Here is a 20,094-nt window from a genome sequence, read left to right on the forward strand (position 1 = left end):
TCTGCAAATGGACAGTTCAAGAAATCATTTTGTAGGAGCTTAAATTCAAAATACTGAAGTTAGTCATGAAGTGGAAAACTTTAAATTCTGCTTCTCTCCAGGGCTAGTTTCACAGGCAACTCATGTCACATTGTGTTCTTGTGGCTTCCAGAAGTCATCCTATCAATTCAGCCAGATGAGATACGATATTATGTGAGATACTTAGCACAGGTCACCAGGGAGAATAGGCAGATAGGCAGCCAGGTGCACATCCTATAATGAAATGCAGTAGTAGTTCAGGTGAGTACAGATTATTCAATGTTACCTGAAGTTAGGTGCTACCGTATAGTTTAAGCAACATACTCCAGGATGGTAGAAGTCAACCTAAACCAAAAATGCCCCATTTAGATTTTTGCCAAAATTTACATAAAATACAAAATTTCCCTTACAGAAGTACAAACATCATCATTACATTGCATGTCTGTGCTCACATACACTTTGGAGTATAATGCTTTACTGAATAATGACATTTTCAGCTGTTTCATGAGAGAGAGTTGCATTAGGATTACACCTAGGTTACTAGGTATTTGTTTCTTTTCAAATAGCAAGGAACACCAAACATGTCTCCAGTCAATACCATTGTTCTTGTTTCTGCTGTAGATGGCAGTTACAGGTGTTAACCCTCCTAGGATTTGTTCTATTGTTTAGTAATCAGCCTGGTTCTCAGTTACATGATTAGGAAAGATTAATTGGCCTGCACTCAAAATTGAAAACCAAACACAAACACTCCTTTTTCTGGCATGGCTTGACCTTCTCCTCCTCCTCTTATAATTGCTGCCATCTGGGGAGTACTATCAGCCTGCTGTCATTGATTCTTCCAGTGACAGTTTGGCCTGTGAATGGAAAGGTTATATGTCTATTGCATATCAGGTAATACTGGAAAAGTAAAACATAACTACCTTCTTGTTTTTTACACTTAAAAGGCTGCAGAATTAGTAATTCGCTCTTTTTACTCAAAGATAAATTTTTAGAAACCCTTTACCATATCACTTTCACAATTACCTGTGACACAGTGCTGTCACCCTGAGCAACCAGTAAGTCTCTAATAGGAATAAAGCCTGTAGTAGTCCGTAGCAGCAAACAGGCTTAGTCGAGGGAATTAGGAATTAACCTTTTCTAATACCCCGAGTAGTCATTTGCCCATCCTCTAGCAGAGCTAAAAGAATCTCTGCATGCTAAGGGCTATGGGGAATACTTTGATTTTAAACTAAACATTACCTTACTATATCTAACTAACATACATCGCAAGGATATAGTGCTTTCTTCAAGTCTGACAAGGTAGGTGTGTCCCTTTTCTATTTTAAGGAAAACAATAAATGAGCAGATTAGGTGCAACTGAGAAAAGAAATGTAGTCTTCTTTACCATTGTTTGCATGGCCATTTGCTTGGGTCAAAGGTCTTTTGAAAAGCAGGATGCTATAAAGGCTCATTCTACCTTTAGTGAGATGAGAGCTGTCTGAGTTTCTCTCTCAAGTGGTAGTTATCGCTTCCAGTATGACTTCTGACACTTGAACTTGAAGTCATCCTAAGTAGTTTAAATCTGAGCTATTCTTTTAATACAGTAACATTTTTATATATCTGAAATATGTTATCTAAGCAAAGACATTTATCTATTTTTTTAATTTAAAAGAAGAGAGGGATTCTTTTTCATATCTTAAAAATTAATAATGAAAGTAAATTTTTAGCCATCTGAAACATGCTTAAGGAAAAAGTACAGAGGCACATACATATCTTTTGATATGTACTTGTTAAATGCTTTATCATAGTTCAGGTTTCTTTAGTGCTCATTATACTTGTAGAGGAAAACTTTGCTGATACATAGAACAGTAAAAGAAATAGATGATGAATGAAAAATGGCTGATCCTATAAGCAACATGCAAGGCAAAGATTTGGAATTAACTAATTTTATCTAATTGGTGTTACTTTTGTTGCACTGTCATGATTATCTCTTCAGTCCTTCTTGATCTGAAGCAAAGGAATTTCTGAATGTTTGCAGTTCATCTCATTTTACCAACCACACTGGAATCTAGTATGGTCACACTTCTTTTGAGATTAACACATAACAGAAAATTATATTAGATCAATACAGTAGCTTTCGTTGTATCTGTATTGATTAGGTGGCTGCTGAAATGGAGCTTGGTGGTGGGCTTAGTCACCAGCCAGGCCTTGAGAGGCTCAGCTGAGAAACCGCCTATGCTTCATTGTTACTGACATGAGAGCTTGGGAGTTTTGCAGGAGTGCATCGGTGCACAGCAGCCAGGAAGCACTAGTGAATATGGATGTAGCAACTCCCTATCTATCAGTCAAACCAAAGAGAGTTTGATGGCAGCAATAAAACCTCAGTCTATCATAGTTGTATCCGTTTTACTTTGTGAGGACTTTTGCTGGGTATTTATGCAACCATGTGTGTTGTAAGTATAAACACACAGCTCAGATATTCTCTTTGCAGCCCTAACTACCAGTTTCAGGGGTGTCAATGGGAAATTCTTCAAAGCACCTTTCTACTTGAAACTTCCTGTTAATTTTGCTGCAGAAACCTTGCTTGATATACAGTTTTCTGCTAGTAGTGCCAATTAGAATGGTATCAAGATGTCCCTTAACCCTTTCCTCAGACCACACAAGTCTGGAAATTCAAAGTTCAAAAGAAAGTTGTGGACAAACATAGTTCTTCCAAGAATCCATCTTGCAATGACATCTCAAATAAAATGTGGGTTAAGCTAAGGAAGCAAGAGTGCATCCTCAGGGTAAGTGTCTGCAAATGGAGTCAATCAGGGATATAGTCATCAGGATTAATTGTGTATGTATGTGTTCAAAGCTACAAATGGTTGCTTTTCCCATTTTCAGCCAGTTGTCACACTTACATCACAACTAATTTAAAACCTTTTATAACAAGCTGAAGCCAAGTTTTCATCTTAAAAATACTAATGGTTCTAGATGCCACATCAACATGTTTATTCCTTGTTCCATTTGGGGATATTTTTTCATTCACAGTTACAACTAGATATGTCCTTTGGCGTTCAGTTTCCTGCATTTTATTAAGGAACAATAATCCTATTAATGGATGCAAAAATATTACTGCCTTGAATGTGTTTTCTCCTTGTAATACTAATGTTTTTAGCAGAAGCTTGTGGGAGTAGCGGGTAATGAGAAAGTAATGTACACTTGCTTTCTCAATGGGTTTGATTAAAAAGAAAAACCTTAAGGACATGGTGCTACTGATTTAATTATTTTTGGTATAATCCCAGAAAGCTAAGGCAAGGACCCTGTTGACAGCTCAACTGTACAAACACAGAGGTGAACACAGAGGTGATTAATGCCTGCACATACAAAGAGCTAAATGGAATCATTTGACTGATTTACATTGCAGATAAACAACAATGTGATAATTGCATTATTTTGTGCTTTTGGTTGATTCCTGTTGTATCTGTTTATTCCCTGCTAAAGAAAATGCCAAAATTCTGATTAAAATGTGTGTATGCTGAGAATTACTTGCCTGCAGTGAAACCATATAACAGCAGTTTAATTTAACAGTAGGCCAAGTCCTGCAAATCCTGGAAAAGCCTAGTTCGTATCAACTTCATTAAAGATGGAATTCAGCCCCTGCTGAGGGCTGGCATAAAGCCAGTCTATGCTTAACTCTCCCCTAAGTCCTAAAATATGCACTGCTTTTGTTTCTGATCTATGGTAAATTTTATGTGGAGAATTCAACACCTGTAAATTATGTAGGATTGGGCCCAGAAAGCTGTAGTAATTGCTAAGGAAAAAAAGAAGGAAAGGAACATGTTCTGTTGCACAGCACAAACCACAGTACTTCTTGGTGAACTGGAGTTTCTTCTGGTAGTCAAGAAATTTTCTTCATCTTCTGTCAATTAGTCTTGGACTTAATTATTTATTTATTTGCTCTCAAAACACTATCTCGTCATAAAATACTTCTTGAAGACTTAATTTCATTGAACTTCTTTTGTCCTGTAGCACATGAAGATGACATTTCTTGAGGACATGTGGGGAAAGCTTCTTTGAGTAGCCTAATAAGCAGTAATATATTGACTGCATATATGTGTATATGTGTATGCAAGCACTAAGTGGATACGTACATTTTAAATTTTGCACTTTACCTTTGTTGAGCCAGGAGCTCTTTAGGCAGCATTAGTATGATGGTGACACGGAGACAGGCACTTACTCTTCCATGCAGGGACCTTGCCGTTCTGCTGCTTCTCCAGTGGTGCCTGCCCAGAGGTTTGCACAGCCTGGTTTTGGTGCCATATGTACTATGCCTTCAGTAAAACAGTAACTTTGATGTCAGCTCAGCATCTTGGTTATTGTGCTTTCACAGGTACAACTGTTAGCCAAGTTATCTGGAGACACCGGGCTGTGTTTTTTTTCCATGATTAGAAAACCAAAGGCATGTTAGGAAACACTGCGAAAACATGTTTTATTGCTGTGTTAATTTTCCCCACTCTCCCTCTTTCAGTCAGATGTTGATATCTTGATAAAAATTCAAAATAGACATCCTGGAATACATTTTAATTAATAGAAGTGAAGGAGAAATAGAAATGTACAAAAGGATTGTGAGCAGCCTGAACTGAGATGGCAAAATTGACAACTCCTAAAGATATGCAGACTGGTAAATACATTTTCTAGAGAAGAAGTGTGATGTATGCACTAGAAAGGAACCTCCTGTGAGGAAGAAAATGTCCTCAGATGGACCTTATTCCCCAGATGCAGATGGACAAATGCCATTACTCTTGCTGTTTGGGCAAGTAGTGTTTTGATGGTACTCAGCAGGGAACAAACACCCATTTCGCAGTGTGGCGCTCTGGTGGTCGCTGTGCAAAGGGACTGATGGCAGGTCAGAAGTGGGCTAGTACATTTGCAATTAAGCGGAGTCACCAGCTGCTGTATTCATGGGCAGAGAAGCACAGTGGTTATGCTGTTCCTTCTCAGAGCTGCCGCAGCTCAGAGCTTCCTGTTGCTTGCAGTCTGAATGGAGTATTTCTCTGCCAGCCAGAGGAAGGCTGTCCCACTGCCTGCAAGGCATCTTTGTGCTGATGTGCAGAATTTCTCTCTTCTGGAAGCTGTCTGCACTGCTTTGCTCAGACAAAAAGTTGACTGCCCAAATGTCAATTAGTAGAGTCTGTAAGAGCCTTTTAGCATAACAGTGTTGTGCTGACTTCAATATACTTTTTTTTTTCATCAGTCACACAGTATAGTTTAAAAACCTGTTTAAAGAACTTTTCCTTTCTGAAGCCATGTTAAGGTCAGTGGTGTAGCAATAAGTGTGCTAAACTTTCATGCAGCTGCAGTCTTATATGGTCTGTTCCAGCAAATAGGCATTTTACACTCCTGAGTGTTTCCCATCTTAGTGAGTAAACACATAGTCTTAGCGGACTGTAAAAGATTAGTTTACTTCAGTGGGCTTAATCTATGACATAGACTAATCTTGATGTGATCCTATTACTGCAATGTCAGTGAGATTGTAGTTTTTTATTGTCTTGTTTTTGCTTTGATTGGTCATTTGACTCTAGCATGTGTGTTTTGGAGCAGCTTTTGTCTCTATTGGTGTCTCTGAGACTTTATAGTCAGGAGAGAGAGATGACTAACTCATGATCTCAACTACAAAAATGTCAGGAGATTGACTGTAAAAACAGAAAAAGAGAAGTCCTCATGTCATTATGGATCCTCTTATCAATATCACTTGTTGAAATTTAGGAAGTAGCAAAGGAAATCCACCATCATCTGTCAGATCTCTGGAGATCAGTGTGACGTGAGTTGGTCAGCTGGAATTATCACTGTGATAAATGTTCCTAGCAGAAATAAAAAATCTGTAACTGAAGGAGCTGGTAAAGGTGGGAATTCTTTGTATAAATGCTTCTGGACAGAGACCTGGGTAATAGGTCTGTCACAGGTGACTTTAATTTGTCTCTCACCATAAGAGGTCATGGCAGGCTGGTGGCTGTTAGGTCTAGATGTTTCTGGTAGAGTAGTGATCTGTAGCTGCCCAGAAGCTTTTTACTTCTAATTATTAACTTGGCACATCTCACCACAAGTGTGAACTGGAGCTAATGTCATAATCAGCAGATAAAAGGGATGAGGTGCTCCTGACTGTTTGTGAGAGTGCACACTGTTGTCTTTCTCTAGCATGAGTATTACAGCAACTCCTATTGGCAATCCCCAGGAAATCAATAAAAATATTATGGGTTTGCCCTATTCTTCTACACAGATTGTCAACAAAAAGCACAGTTGCATTTTTATCTAGCGCTTGGTAGACAGATGAGAGCAATGCATTTTTCTCCTAGTTGGCTTCTTAAAATCTCCCTCAATTTAATTAGGTTTCATGACTTTTATGCACATTTCTTAACAAATACCTCTCAGCAGAAGGTAAAACACCGCAATCAGAAAACATTCAGCGTAATGCTAAAACTCGCTGTAATGTCACAGGACGCAGTGAGTTAAGCAATGAGAATAAATAAGGACCAGCAATACACTGAGAGGTGCTAAACTCTGCCAGACAAGACCATCTAGGAGATGCTGATTCATTGTTTGCTGATGTGTGCTAGATTACAGAGCTGTGTTTCCTGACTGCATAGGTAAATTTAACTGAAATAAAGAGATCTTTACGTGCTAGAGTTATAGTGCAGAGAAAGGGGATCAATGCTATTATATTTGTACTTCTCCTCCTTTGTTTTTCTGGTGATGTGTAAACTCTGAAATGAGATGTTTGATTTGTGTAGCTGACCCTTTTAAATGACTACCCTCGAAAGTTCAACTGAGGTTTCCCTTTCTTTCTCTTTTGTTAAGTTTCATTAATATCGGCAAAGTGCTTTGAACGTCTTGCAAAATTTTTGAACTCATTACTGTGAAGGACTGTGGGCTTGTCTTGGAGAATGTTGTGGAAATGTAGGGATTGTTTGCTCAATCACTTTACTAACAATAATCATGCTTGCATCTGTCTAAGGACTCCAAATGATTTTACAAATATGAGGGAATTAAGTCTTTACATAGGTTTATACAATTGCTTCTTTTGTTCAGATAGAAAACCTAAAGGTATTAAAGATATGAGGTGACTTGCACATGGCACCATAGAAAATAAGGGCCAGGGCCAGGACAAGATTATCTGGTTCTCTGTTCCTTACTTTACTTCTAAACCTGTTCTACACCTTATGTTCACTTTATCTTCCAGCTAACTTATACTTCATATTGTCTTGTTCTTGCATCAAAATGTATCGCATATGCACATTTCTAGGTTTTTTCTAGGTTACAGTTGCCATTGTTACTAACTAGTTTAAATTTATTTTATGTATTTTATTTATTTTTCTCATTTGAAAAGCAATCTTCACAACAAGAGCCGAGAGTATGGTACAGTTCAGGAAAGGTCACTGGCTAATTAAATTTCTTTCCTTACACAGAGGTTTTTAAACCTCTCCTGGACAACTAATTGCTAATAAACACGGACATTTCAGCATATTTGACCTTTCCCACATGCTAATACAATGTAGAAGGAATTAAATATTCGACGTCTTAATGCTTATATTTCTAAAGGGAGACAAAACTGCGTTAGAAAAGCCTATTCTTTCCCTTCAATAAAATATATCCTGAAGAATATCCACCAGATGGAGCTGGTGATACTAAAAAAAGCGTTACTTTTGCGTGAGAACCAAGTCGCCAAATGATGGAAGTAAGAAATATTTACCATTGAAGATACCAAATGGATGTGGCAGTAGTAACTGTGTATGTGGAATGCCACAACGGAACTCAATGCTGTGAATAAGAGAACTGATACATTAACAAGGCATCTAATGGAAGTCTATCCTTCCCCCTTTTTAGAACTGATAGCAATTCAGTTACCTCCCAACAAGAAGCAGTTGCTTCCTGTCTCAGGAATGATGGAGCACGGTGGGGAGCCTTGTTTCATTATTTAGTATGTTGAATATGAGTAGAGTCCCAGTGCACCTGCTGTTCAGACCTTCCTTGTTTACCCAAGCAGGGAGCAGGCTTTTGTCACTAGTTGTAGATGTTGTCTTGTGGTGAGAAACCAAAAGAAGCTATTTCCTTCCAGAGTTACAGGCTCACTCTTTCAGTTCTCAGATCAGTGGAGTTTTGTGGGCTCGTATCTGGTGCTGCAGGTTCAAGTCTTCAATGCTTAACTGGCATTTAAATTACTCGTTTTGTTTATGATTTATTTCTTCAGCTCTCTCTTCAATATCCTTTCAAGTCCTCTGTTACTAGGTAAGAGACATTCTTTCAGCCTTCATTTTAGTTGATGGTAGATATGGAAATGATTTGGATTTATTTAAGTAGCTTTGAGATCACAGTATTGCATTGAAAAAGATGGTGTACTGAATACTGAAACAATGACAATTTTTTGCTCAGCTGAAACAAAAAAGAAAACTCTTGTTACTGTTACTGAGATCCTATCCTCATTGAAATCTCTGTCAAAACCCCATTTGCTTTTAGGATTGTGAGGCTGGAGCTGACTGCTGTCCGTGTTTATACAGTGTACATTAAAGTCACCTTGCATGAATCTGATTTTCGGTGGGGGGTTACCACCAGTGGCAATGGTTCCACTTCTGAAATCAGCCCTTTTTTTGCAGTTTGGGTCTAGGCTCACCCTGCTCACACCCACAAGGCCCCCAGCATCTTTCCAGTCTACCCAGCACAACTCTTGGTGCTCCCCTGTCACCACAGTTTGTTGTTGTAATAACAGGGCTAGCATTCCATTTTCATTACAGATCAAAAGTATCAATGTACAGACAGTTTTAGCCATGTTTAGGCATAGGAGAAAAACATTTGAAACTGTATTTAACAGGAAATATTTAAAGACATTTTATTTACCACATCTAATTGTTTGAGCATAATCAGAGTGCTTGGAAAATAATGAAAATATAGGGAAAATGACGAAAAATCTTGACCTGGTTATTCAGGCAAACTGATTGTAATGGTCATCCAGGGTGAATACTCTGTTAGTACTTTTTATCATTTGTCAGTTTAGGCTAATAGGTATTTTAATTAACTACGAGGAAGTGCTTTGTCACATAGAAAAGTCTGAGTCCAGTGAAAAGTCCCTGCTCAGGGTTGATGATGCACGGAAAATGGAGAAGGTTGCAGCAAAGCTGGTCTGTAAGATAATCACATGAAGTGCAGTGTAATCCTGTCTGTCATCTAATTTATTGCATTACTACAACTGTGAGGACTGGAAAGAGTTCGTTCTGGTTTTCTATCTGTCTAAAAGGAAAGTTACTTATAAGGGTGCTGAAACTGAATAAACATCATTGTAATTAATTTCTTGTCATTATCCTTAAAGTAGATATGAAATCCTAGAATGTTTTTGAAGACTCAGCTTTGTATCCAGAGTAACATAGGGCAATATGACTGAGCTGCTGGCACAGTTATGTTGTTCCATACCAATTACTGAGGATCTCCAGCTCTGCATGGCCTGTATTCTCTGCACTGCTGGACCGAATTCAGGATTTTATAATTCTTTTCCAAGCTGCTTCTCTTTAATTTTTTGCATACTACTAAAGGCAAGGGGACTAGAAATTCACCTGGTTCAAGGATGACAGGCTACCTGTGCTTCTTTCAAAGTAACCGGGCAGATAGAGGTCCTGAACTCGTCAATTCCAGAGCTAAATTCTACACATAGGAGAGGAAGGAGGTTTTTACTTGTTACAGCAATTGTAATCAAGCCTTATAATTTGCATGTTAGGTTGCTATCCAGGATCTAGTGACATTTCTCACCTGTTTCTACCAGTATCTATTACGGGCAACTTAATATTGTGTTGAATTGAAAACAAATAAAATAAATAGTAAATTGCTTTTGCTTCTTACAATGAATGAAAGCCCATGAACTATCTACCTGTTCACCTAGATGAGTTTTTAACCCACTAGATGTGCCATTGACTAGAGAAATATTGTTTGTAAGTACAAATTTTTTCTACAGAGAGGTAGCTTCAGTATTTTTTGAAATTTTTTTTTAAAACATTCCTATTTTCCTCACAAAACTGAAACTCACTATGGAGTTTTTATGGAAAATGTTGCTTTTATGGAAACTCAGATTTTGCATTCTTATTTCTTGTGTATACTAATAGCCAAATATTGGATCATAAATATTTTTTTTAAATGGAAGATAGTTAATCGATTCCACCAGTGCCACTGCATTCTCAGGTTCATGAGAAACTAACTGGGCCTGTGTTTAGTTCTACTAATACTTGCATTAAACCCCCAAACCTCAAATTTCAATATCTGCCCTGTAACTTACAGAAATTTGAGGATCTATCTCCATTTCTTTAATGGAAATGCTTTATTTATGTAGCTGATTGGAGAAGCAGCTTTTAGTCAAAAAGCATTGGCTTATCAAAATTGAAATAATTCACAATAACTGTATTTTAATAAACTTGAAAATAAATATTATCTTTAAAAAGTTTGCAGGAAGAGGGACAAAAAGACAAAACTGTTCCAAAACACAGTTGCCTTTCTGAGATAGGGGTTTATTATCCCAGTTTCCTGATTTGAGCTGACTGAGGTCATATGGTACCTTTTGAAAACAGTAGTTCATGGCAAAGTACCCGTGTTCTTTATGTGAATTATTTGGAACCTTGGTACCAGTTTAGTAGCTAAGTGCAAAAGCTAAGAACCAAGCATTATGAAGAATGACATTCTTTCCACTGTCTCAGTACTGGAGCTATTCATATGAAAGTTGAAGCAATGAAATAATTTTAAATTACCTTTTCCCCTTCTTTTACCGACAGAACAATTTGAAAACTCTACACTACATTCAATCTCTGGCTCATTAGTAGAGCTGAAACAATAATTAGTTTGCTTTCATAAAAGCACAGAGCAATGAAACATTGCCATTCTAAACAATAAAACCAAGAGTAAAACATCACAGACTGTTTTAGGCTTTGCACAGGTAAAACAGGATTTATCCTAAGTGAAGGCCTGAAGTATCTGTAGTAACTTAGCATCTAAATTCAGTATTCAAACTGAATCACTGCTTTATTTTTAAAAAGGCTTTGCTTATTCTTTTTTTACTGTCCTTAAAGCAGTCACAAAGTTTAATCTGCATACAATATTTTTTTATCTTTGTAGTCCCATTTTTAGAATTCAGGTTTTACCTCCCCATCTTTTAAAGAAACAGAAGTCAACAAATCCAATTTATTTCTCTTTTTTTTAGCTTGAAAGACCTAGCCATTTACAGAATCCAAGGATGAGACAAGGAAGTGGTTAGACAGAGTGCTCCCAAACTGATTGTAGCTATGCCCCCAGCTCTTTCAGCTTGGTTGGAAACTGAACATGTGATGCAGTAGTGAAGGGATCCACTGTCCTGTTTTCAGCTCTGCTTTTTTGAGAATGGCAGTAAGATGTCACTAGCTCTCTAATTACATTAGTAGTCAATTTGCATGTGAAATAAATTACTGTACATGGGGATGTGGCATGCAATATGCCATCAGGGCCTGAATTTTCAAAACTACCCATTAACCATGGTCTAGATCTTCACAAATGCCCACTGAGATTAATTTAGATAGTCTTATATGATGGATAAGGGCCTTTATCTGCTTCATTTTGTGAAAAGTCATTTAAAGCAACAAGAATTTAAATTGAAGAAATGTGGCAGCTCCCATTTGCTATCACAGGAGCTGTTGCTTGTTCAGCATTTTTCAGAATTAGGTCAGGGACTGTCTGAGCTTGAACAACAGAAATTAATGAGTTTCTTATCAATATTTGAACCTTTAAGCAATTATACTGTTTCTTATCTGTAAAATGATGAGTTGGATTTCTGTTATTAGCTATCTGGGTAATATTTATAGAAAAAAAAAAAAAAAAAAAAAAAAAAAAAATGGGTCCATTATTCTTTTCATGGAAAGCATTATCTGGTGCCTTCCTGACCTGTGGTGCATATCCACTACTATGAATAAAAATATAATTAATGGATAAGGAAATGCAGTCCAGTCAAGCTGTGAGCTCCAGGTAATCAACACTGGCATTAGTGATACAGGCTGGGGAAGGACACCAAAAACCCAGCCAAAAAAAAAGAAAAAGAAAAAGTCATGTGTCACACTTGGAGGTCCTTATTTTTTACATCACACAGATATAAACAAGTAATTTGGTTTTCCTGTGCCTCAGCTGCTTCCTTATTTGTTAGAGATGAGAATGCTTCCTCGCTGCTTAAGGGTATTGAAGTTTAGGTTTTTAATGCTCGAGTGACTTGAATCTTAGGATGGAAGGTGCTATAGGAATAGCTACTGAATTCTAGGCAATACAGTTTAAGTACAGTCAGGAACAAATGAACGCAAATAATATTTTGTGCTGTCCTCAACCATCGTTTTCTTGTACTGCTATTATATTTCTTTCATCCCAGGTAGTTTCAAACCAGGGAAAGAAACCAACTCATTTAGTTTTATTAATTATATGTGAAGTCACTGCTGATAGTAACTAGAGCTTCTTGTGGTATTGCTTGAAAGCACATGAATGTCAAACATGCAGTACTGGACAAATTTGTCTGTAAAAATGCTCTCCCGACACCATTTTCTGTGACATAAGGTATTCTTCATTTCCACTTCTAAAGTAACACACCTACTCACTTAGACAGAAGCTGATTGTACTTTAAATTGCTGTGTGACCCAATATGCTTCCAAACCCTCTGAAAACTAGCTCTCTGTTTGTACAAGCAGTCTTTAATGTACTTTGGAGGTTACTTACGGAAAAGGAGCCACAGAGCTGCAAGAGAAAAACTCATGGTGTTCTTCTGTGATCAAATTAAGCCCATGCAACCACAAGCTGCTCCACTGTTAGTGCTAGTGATCACGTAGCCTCATGGAAAATTGTTAACAGCTGACAAGTAGCCCTGTCTGTGCAAGAAGCCTTCAGCTGGTTGAGCCTGCAGTTGTTAAATGTACTTCTGCCTGTTGTAGAGCAGTTCTTTTGATGTCTCTAAGGATGCTGTATTAAGATAGCAGGCTCTAAGTCACACCCCCCACCACAAATTTCAGACTCCAAGTTATCCTGCTGTGCTTCAATTCAGTGCAGTAATTCTAAACTGCTGAGATGAACACCTTTTTTCATTTTTAATTTTCAGTTTGAGTATATCTTTGTAGGTACAATGCTGTGATACAGAAGGGGCTGATGGGGTGTAACATCTTCAATGTCCTGGAAAATGGGATAGGGTACACCAGTAGGAAATAGTAGCAATAGCAAGGCAGGGTGTGGGGTGGGTGTGTTCTTCCAACAAGCTGGAGGAATAGATCAACACAAATTTAATAAGACTTTAGTAAAGCAAATGCAAAGCTGACACATTAGTAGGACCTGGAATCCCAGTGAACAGCAATTGAAGATGAGTCAGCAGTGTACCCTTGTAGTTATGAAGGCTGTGTATTGTGCTGTATTAGGAAGAGGGGAATGCTTATTCCCTCTGTTTGGTGCTCATGAGATTGCATCTGGAGTACTGCATTTTGGGGCCCCCTTAGTACGAGAGAGATTGAAAAATGTATCAGTGGGGGGCCATCAGGATGATTAGGGTATGGAAGCACCTGATATAAAGGTAGGCTAGAAGAGCTGGGTTTGTTTAGCCTGGAGAGGAGAAAGCTAAGGAGGAATTTAGTTGCAGTCTTCCACTAAGTAAAGGAGTGTTACAGAGATAATGGAGCCAGATTCTTCTCAGAGGTGCAGAAGCAAGAAACAATGGCAGTAATTCGCAGCAAGAGAAATTTCAAAGGGACATAAGAAAACAATTCCTTACAGTGAGGAATGGTTGGGTGCTGGAGCAGGTTGCCCAGAGGACTGGAAACACTGTCCTTGGAGGTTTTCAGCATTGAGCTGAACAAAGCCCAACTTAATTTTTTTCTCTGATTCTACAGTAGAGAAGCTGATGGTGGGTTTCTGCAGGTTCTACTCCCTAGGCAGGTTATGGAAATAGGATTACTGGTGTGCATTTTGTTATTTATGTGATGAGTACAGATTATTTCTAATATGTGAGGCTGGTAACACAGGCACCAATTTTCAGGCTCACTGGCACAAACAGAAGGTATTTCTTTACCTTTTCTCTTCTGTCTGCATGTCTTATCTGCTCAATTTCACTTCAAACCTGCTGTTTTCTTGCAAGAGGAGAGAGGGGACAGACAGGTGCTAAATAACAAAGACTGTTGGAATCGGTATACAGACAATGCTGAAGTAAAAGCCTATAGTCCTCTTCTGAGTTTGTGTGGAATTGACTAAATGAAACTTTTCTATAGATGTCACCTGCCAGTTACATGCTGTCTGAGTGTTGTTGTGTAAACTGTTACATTTTTAATCCTAATATGCTTTTGCCTAGGTTACTATAGCATTGCTTTGAGGATATGTAGTTTACAGAAAAAGAAGTCAGCTTTCTTCGCCCAGCAGACGGCAGTCCCCAGTGACCTACAGTGTGCTCATTCTCATGGTAGGTAACCAGCACTGAGCAATATTCTGTCTGCATTTCATTTCAGGTATAGAAACTAAAGAATCAAGAACTGTTGAAGTACGTAATGCTTAAGACCTATAACTGAGATAAAACAATATTGTACTGCAGTCTATAACTGGTGTGAAGTGTCAAAGGGAAGACACGGTGGTCCATCAATTTTGCTGTAGGCAGTTTTAAATGTTCTGTAGAAATGGTGTAAAATTCTCCAAATGCTCTTCATTATTTCAGTTGCAGCTATTCAGACCTAAGAAAGATGTCAAGCTTTCTATTCCAAAATTATAAAGCTTCTTTTTGAAGATAAGAAATGCACTTTGCCTGGAAAAATATCATACTGCCAAGTTTAAATATCATGATTTTATGAATTGGTCAAGCTTCTTCAGAATCTGAAAATGTAAAACTTCTGTATTTTTTTCCTTTGTCTTTAGTGACATATAGCTTTGGAGTTTTTTGTTTGGCTGGTTTGTTTTTTGCTTCTCTTCACATAACTCCATAAACTTACCCATTGTTTAAAGTCAGAAATTATAGCCCTGGATTTAATGTGCAAAACCAGCTTTTTAGTCTGCACCTAATGTGATCAACTGTCCAAAGATAGGTGTTTTTTTTAAAAAAAGAAAAGGAAGAGAAAGTGATTTGGAAGCTGAGTGGCGCTAGTTGTAATAGAGCTTGTGATAAAACCCGTTATTCGGTGTTTGTGTGATTTTTTTTTTTTTTTTTTTTTTTTTTTTTTTTTTTTTTTTTTCAGTATCTGTCTGATCTTCTGGACATGTATACCCTTCTCTCTAGTTTGGTACTAAGTTATCATAATGCTCCTACTATGGAGATTTATCACTGCCTGTTCTGCATTTATATTGATAAATGCTGTATTTATTGTCATTAGATTCTCCCTTCCTTCCTTCTGTCCTTCCTCCATACCTTCCTGTTTTTCTTTCTAAGTGTTACAAATTTGAAAGTACTTGTAGCACAAAAGGAGAAGCACTCAAAACAACAAAAAGGAAAAATGTAAAACCTAATTCTTTAGTTCTTGATAAAGAGAGGGAAGAAAACTATCAAGTATCAGGGGAAGAAACTGGTGGATTTTTTCTAAAAGTGATAGACTTTATAATGGACTGTGGTGTTGTAGTGTAGCATTTTGTTTCTTTTGGCTAATAATGAGAACTAGAAGTTGTTTCATAGCTTTCTGTTCATGACATAAAAATAACGTACTGCTTCAGTGATCTGCGTGATTCAGATGGTGCATCTGAATGTGTAGATGTGGGGAAATGAGAAAAACCAAGTGCAATGCTGTTACTAGACCACTGAGAAGCCAGTATAATCAAACAGTAGGAGTTCTTCAAATATTAAACATTTTTGTTTTCACAGTTTGAAGTATGCAACACCCCAGAATGAGGAGTATTCGTATTTACAGTTTTGGTTCCATGCTGTTCTTTCAAAAGTGAATCTACTGCTGCATAATTGTCTGATTTGGAAAGCAAATCACTTCATCAGTAGTCAGGAAACTTGTTGCTCCTTTCCTTTATCTTGAATATAAATGTTATCCAGTTTCATTCTGCTCCAGCTCATTTCATATAGGCCCTCCATCATCTGCTTTGGAGGTTACTGTACACAACTATGAGATGTTAGTCTGATTTCCTGCAGCTTTTTATGTATGAGAGAAAAACCATTTGGAAGAGGTTGTGGTTTTGAAAGTTAAAATATGTTAAATAGCTGAACTGTCTCTCTGAAGCTAGCCAACTTGTAGAGAGTGTGTAAATGGATTAACAGGATTAAACCATCTTGAAGAGTAATTTTGACATTTCCATTTTTTTTCAGTTTGGGAGAGTTAAAAACTTGAAAGTACTTGAGCAGGTTTATCCTGTCAGTAACAAAATAACATGTGAGTTTCTGAAGAGTTGAAAGACTTCAGAATGATAATAGTTTGCAGCCCCATAGTGATTTCAGACAATCCTGGTGTATGCTCATGTCCTTATGCAGGAAAACTTGTTGAATTGCAAGATGGATTTGCCTGCACTTGTTGAGATGTTTTGGTAGCAAGCACAACGTAACTGATTATGACTACCTTGGAATAAGCCTTTTTGGAAAAGCATTGATGCAGCACTGAGCACAATACCAGCAGCTCCTGTTCTTAGGCTAATAAATGAATACCCTTAACAGAATGTATGGATTTTTTCAGTAAAGCACACGACTGCTTAAATTTTCTTATTGTCTCACAAATGTCAAAGGACACCTACATACATTTTTTTACAGAAAATATTCTTTTAAGACATGCCACTAAAAAGAAGAAAAAGTGCTTTTAGTTTTTGTTTTATAATCCATTGTCTGTGAAAGAAATGTGTTTAGTTTAATACTCGTATTAAATGCAAAGTGAAGGAAGGCCTAATTCTACATGCCTTTTACATTCAAATCTTTATGCCAGTGTAAGCCCATTTTACCCCCACCTGTCTGTGTAAATAAAGTTCATCGGATTATGCAGTATTGCTTTCCATTTTTAGTTGTGACTACTGAAGTGAGTGGAAACATTTCAACTGGCATGGTGTACTATACATCAAAACTTGAAATCTATCACTTTTTTTTTTTTAAAAAAACGACATCAGACATCTGTGATGTCATGTCATAGCATAGCTTTGACCATGAGCAGTAAGAGCAATTCAGTCCATTTTAGACTTTCTATAGGCTGAAACAACTACAACTGTCTTTAACCAAACTATTCACTTTTTTAAAGAACCCATTGTGATAGGACCTTTGAGCCATGGATCTTTCCGTGACTGCAGATGTTAAATTTCCATGGCATGGTATCTATAGGATAGACAAGTACTTATGTCTTACATACTAAGTTACTTTTGTGTACTTTGAAATGAATGCACCCTACAGTTCCCAGGGAGCGGGCTGTCAAGGACCTTGAAGGTCATCTTGCAAATGGAGTGTGCCTGCACTCTACTTGCTGCTTTGTGGGACTGTATAGTCTTGGTTTTTTCATAATCTAGGTTTGACCAAATTGATTTTATTGCAAAATATGGAGGGTGACGGACAGATGTGTCCTTTCATGTCACTGATTGTTCAGTTTCAGAACCAGTTTAAGGGTATTTTACTTCCATACTGTGCCAGATACTTTTTCGTTGTCAACCGCATCATGTTGGAAGAGATTACGACCCTTTCCTTGCCTAGTGCTGATTTAAACCAGATGGTTACACAGGTCTGATTTAGACCACACAAACCATTGAAACAGCTCAAATGATGAAGTAGAAAACTCCAAAGTAAGACAGGAACCTTCAGTAACAATGTTTGTTTAAAAGCTTTCCTAATGTGAGATTGCACTCCTAAAACCACAAGCTCTTTTGGAAAATCAATTAAGCTTGTACTTCTAAATCACAGAGCTGTTGAAAGTGCAGCATGGTGCATGTTTCTGGTCCCCTAGCATAGTGGAAACAGCCCATAAAGTGTTATATAAACACAGTGGGGACAAGAACATCAGCAGAACTTAATTTGCCTGATTTTTCAACTGGGGTTAGTATTCAGCAGCTTCTGTTGCATTGATTATTGGAAGGCTTTCATCTGACTCTTGCATGCGAACATCTCCTGGGTACTGACAACTTGTGAAAATCCAGTGTGGTGCTTAAAATATACCAAAAGCAGTTACAGGGAGCTCAGATAAAAGTCTTAGAATCACATGTCCAAAGGGACCGAGTTAATGAATTCCTTATATTCACATTCTACATTGTGCCTTGAAGAACAGATTTGTATTCTGAATTTCTGCTTTCTGAAAAGCATGTCCCATTTTTGTCCTTTAACAAAATACTGTTAGTCATCCCTTCTGAGTAATGTCGCTCATCCTTTCAGGGAATTGCACTGTCATAACGATGACTTTTTGTGAGATGACATCACAAATAGTGACTAGGATGCACCTCTGTTTCATTCACTGCATTTCAGACACATGTTTTGGCTAAGGAAGAGGAACTGTGCAAAGGAGCCTCGAATATTCTTTTTGTTCCTTGACAGCATTCACATTGGATTTGTTTAATATAAACCAAAAATGTTCAGCATGTGCTATTATCTGAATGTCTTTCACGTTTGTTCATATTATCAAATAAGATGCTAGATCAGGAGGACATATTCTCAGCTCATTAAATCTGTCAGTGTGGATAGAAGTGACTGCTGTAATAGCTACCACCATTGGAGAATATGTCCTAGAATGTAGAGATGACTTTTATAGATAAAAAAAGACAGAATTGGGCAAATCAAATTCTGGTATAGATAGAAGTAATTTAATCTGTTTCAAAGATCATAACAGTTTAAACAACAGGGTAGTTTTTCACCCATGCAGTAACTGCAATGTTTTGCTGCTAACTGATATAATGGAGAGACCCTTTTGGAGTGCAGGTGTACATGGAATTTATGAGGCACTACTTTGTAAATTAGCATGTCTGATCACAACTCCCTTTAGGATTATTCTCTCTGTGCTCATTGGGTTATTGTCTTTGCCAGATTTTTATATTCTATTTGCCAGCTTCTACTTCAGCCAAGCCAAGTCTTAAAACAACATCATACAACAGCTGCTGTCAAAAGTCTTGTCAGAAATGCTAATTTTACCTTTCTTGGTTTTGCCTAGGTTTAATGAATGGTTAGAAAGGAAGACCTCTTTTGTGACCCTTTAGTGTCTATGCCCTCTACGTTCCATTAACCTAATCCCCCAAACTGTTTGCTCTAATATAATAGAAGTGTTTCTCCTGCAGAGCATGGAACATTTACTCTCCCATTTCCCAATACAACTTTAACTATGTTGTAAGTTGTCAGCCACTTATCTTTGCCAGCATGGGAAGCTTCACTTTCTTGATTATGACTGTGCTGACCAGAACAACAAAATTGGTGCAGCTCCATCAGCCTCTTCCACTTTTTGTTTTGTTTTGTTTTAGGTTTTCAACTCAATTTTCTCTGCCTCCTCTAACCAGCTGCAAGCAGGCACCCACTTTATTGAGGGACAAAGAGGTGAATGTAAAAATGTAAAGAAGTAAATAAATAAAAAGTTTGACTGTATAACTAAATCCTGTAAATTACTGGTGTTTCTAACTTACCTCACAGTTACAAATCAGCAGTCCGTGTGTATATTTCTGAAACATATATCTAGTTTCTCTGTGCTTACATCCATTTCTTTTCTAAACCGAGCTCTCTAACAGATTCCTGGCTCATGTATGAGAAGGCCAGTCTTCTGGAGCCAACTAGATATTTCCTAGTCAATAATAATTTTGTTCTTTTAAAGCACCTTGTTTCCTCCTCATTTCTTTGTTATTCTCTCCTAACTGCCTCCTTTTGCTTTCATTCTGCATATTTAAGCAGAATAATATGAAATAGATGGATTGAGATATTAATAAGAATTCATTAAGATAATACACACTGCACCTTATTTGCCACAACCCCTATTCCCTGATTAATTAGAATCTAACTTCTTATTATGATCTTATGGGTTGTTTGCTTTTAAAACCTTGTGTCCCTCATCCTGAGACCTGCTATAGTCACACTTGCCATCAGCAGCTATCCTTTAGAATTCCACCAGGCCTCTAACCCATAGTCTGCTGAGGACCATCTGCTCTTTTCATGTGCCTTTCTACTGATACCAAAATAATTTCCAT

At 37.6% G+C, this 20,094-nt stretch overlaps 1 protein-coding gene across 1 annotated transcript in view; it reads left to right on the forward strand.

Moving 5' to 3' along the window:
- The first annotated feature begins 1,196 nt into the window (after nucleotides 1–1,196).
- TRPM1 (transient receptor potential cation channel subfamily M member 1) overlaps nucleotides 1,197–20,094 on the forward strand; it is a 109,750-nt gene continuing 90,852 nt past the window's right edge. The window contains exons 1-2 of the mRNA XM_026855686.1: nucleotides 1,197–1,317; nucleotides 14,345–14,452. Coding sequence (XP_026711487.1) covers nucleotides 14,450–14,452 — 3 coding nt within the window. The 5' untranslated portion in view covers nucleotides 1,197–1,317; nucleotides 14,345–14,449. The remainder of the gene's footprint in view (nucleotides 1,318–14,344; nucleotides 14,453–20,094) is intronic.

This window comes from Athene cunicularia, assembly GCF_003259725.1.
Source record: "Athene cunicularia isolate RWA chromosome 10 unlocalized genomic scaffold, athCun1 chr10_part1, whole genome shotgun sequence".
NCBI classification, from domain to species: domain Eukaryota; kingdom Metazoa; phylum Chordata; class Aves; order Strigiformes; family Strigidae; genus Athene; species Athene cunicularia.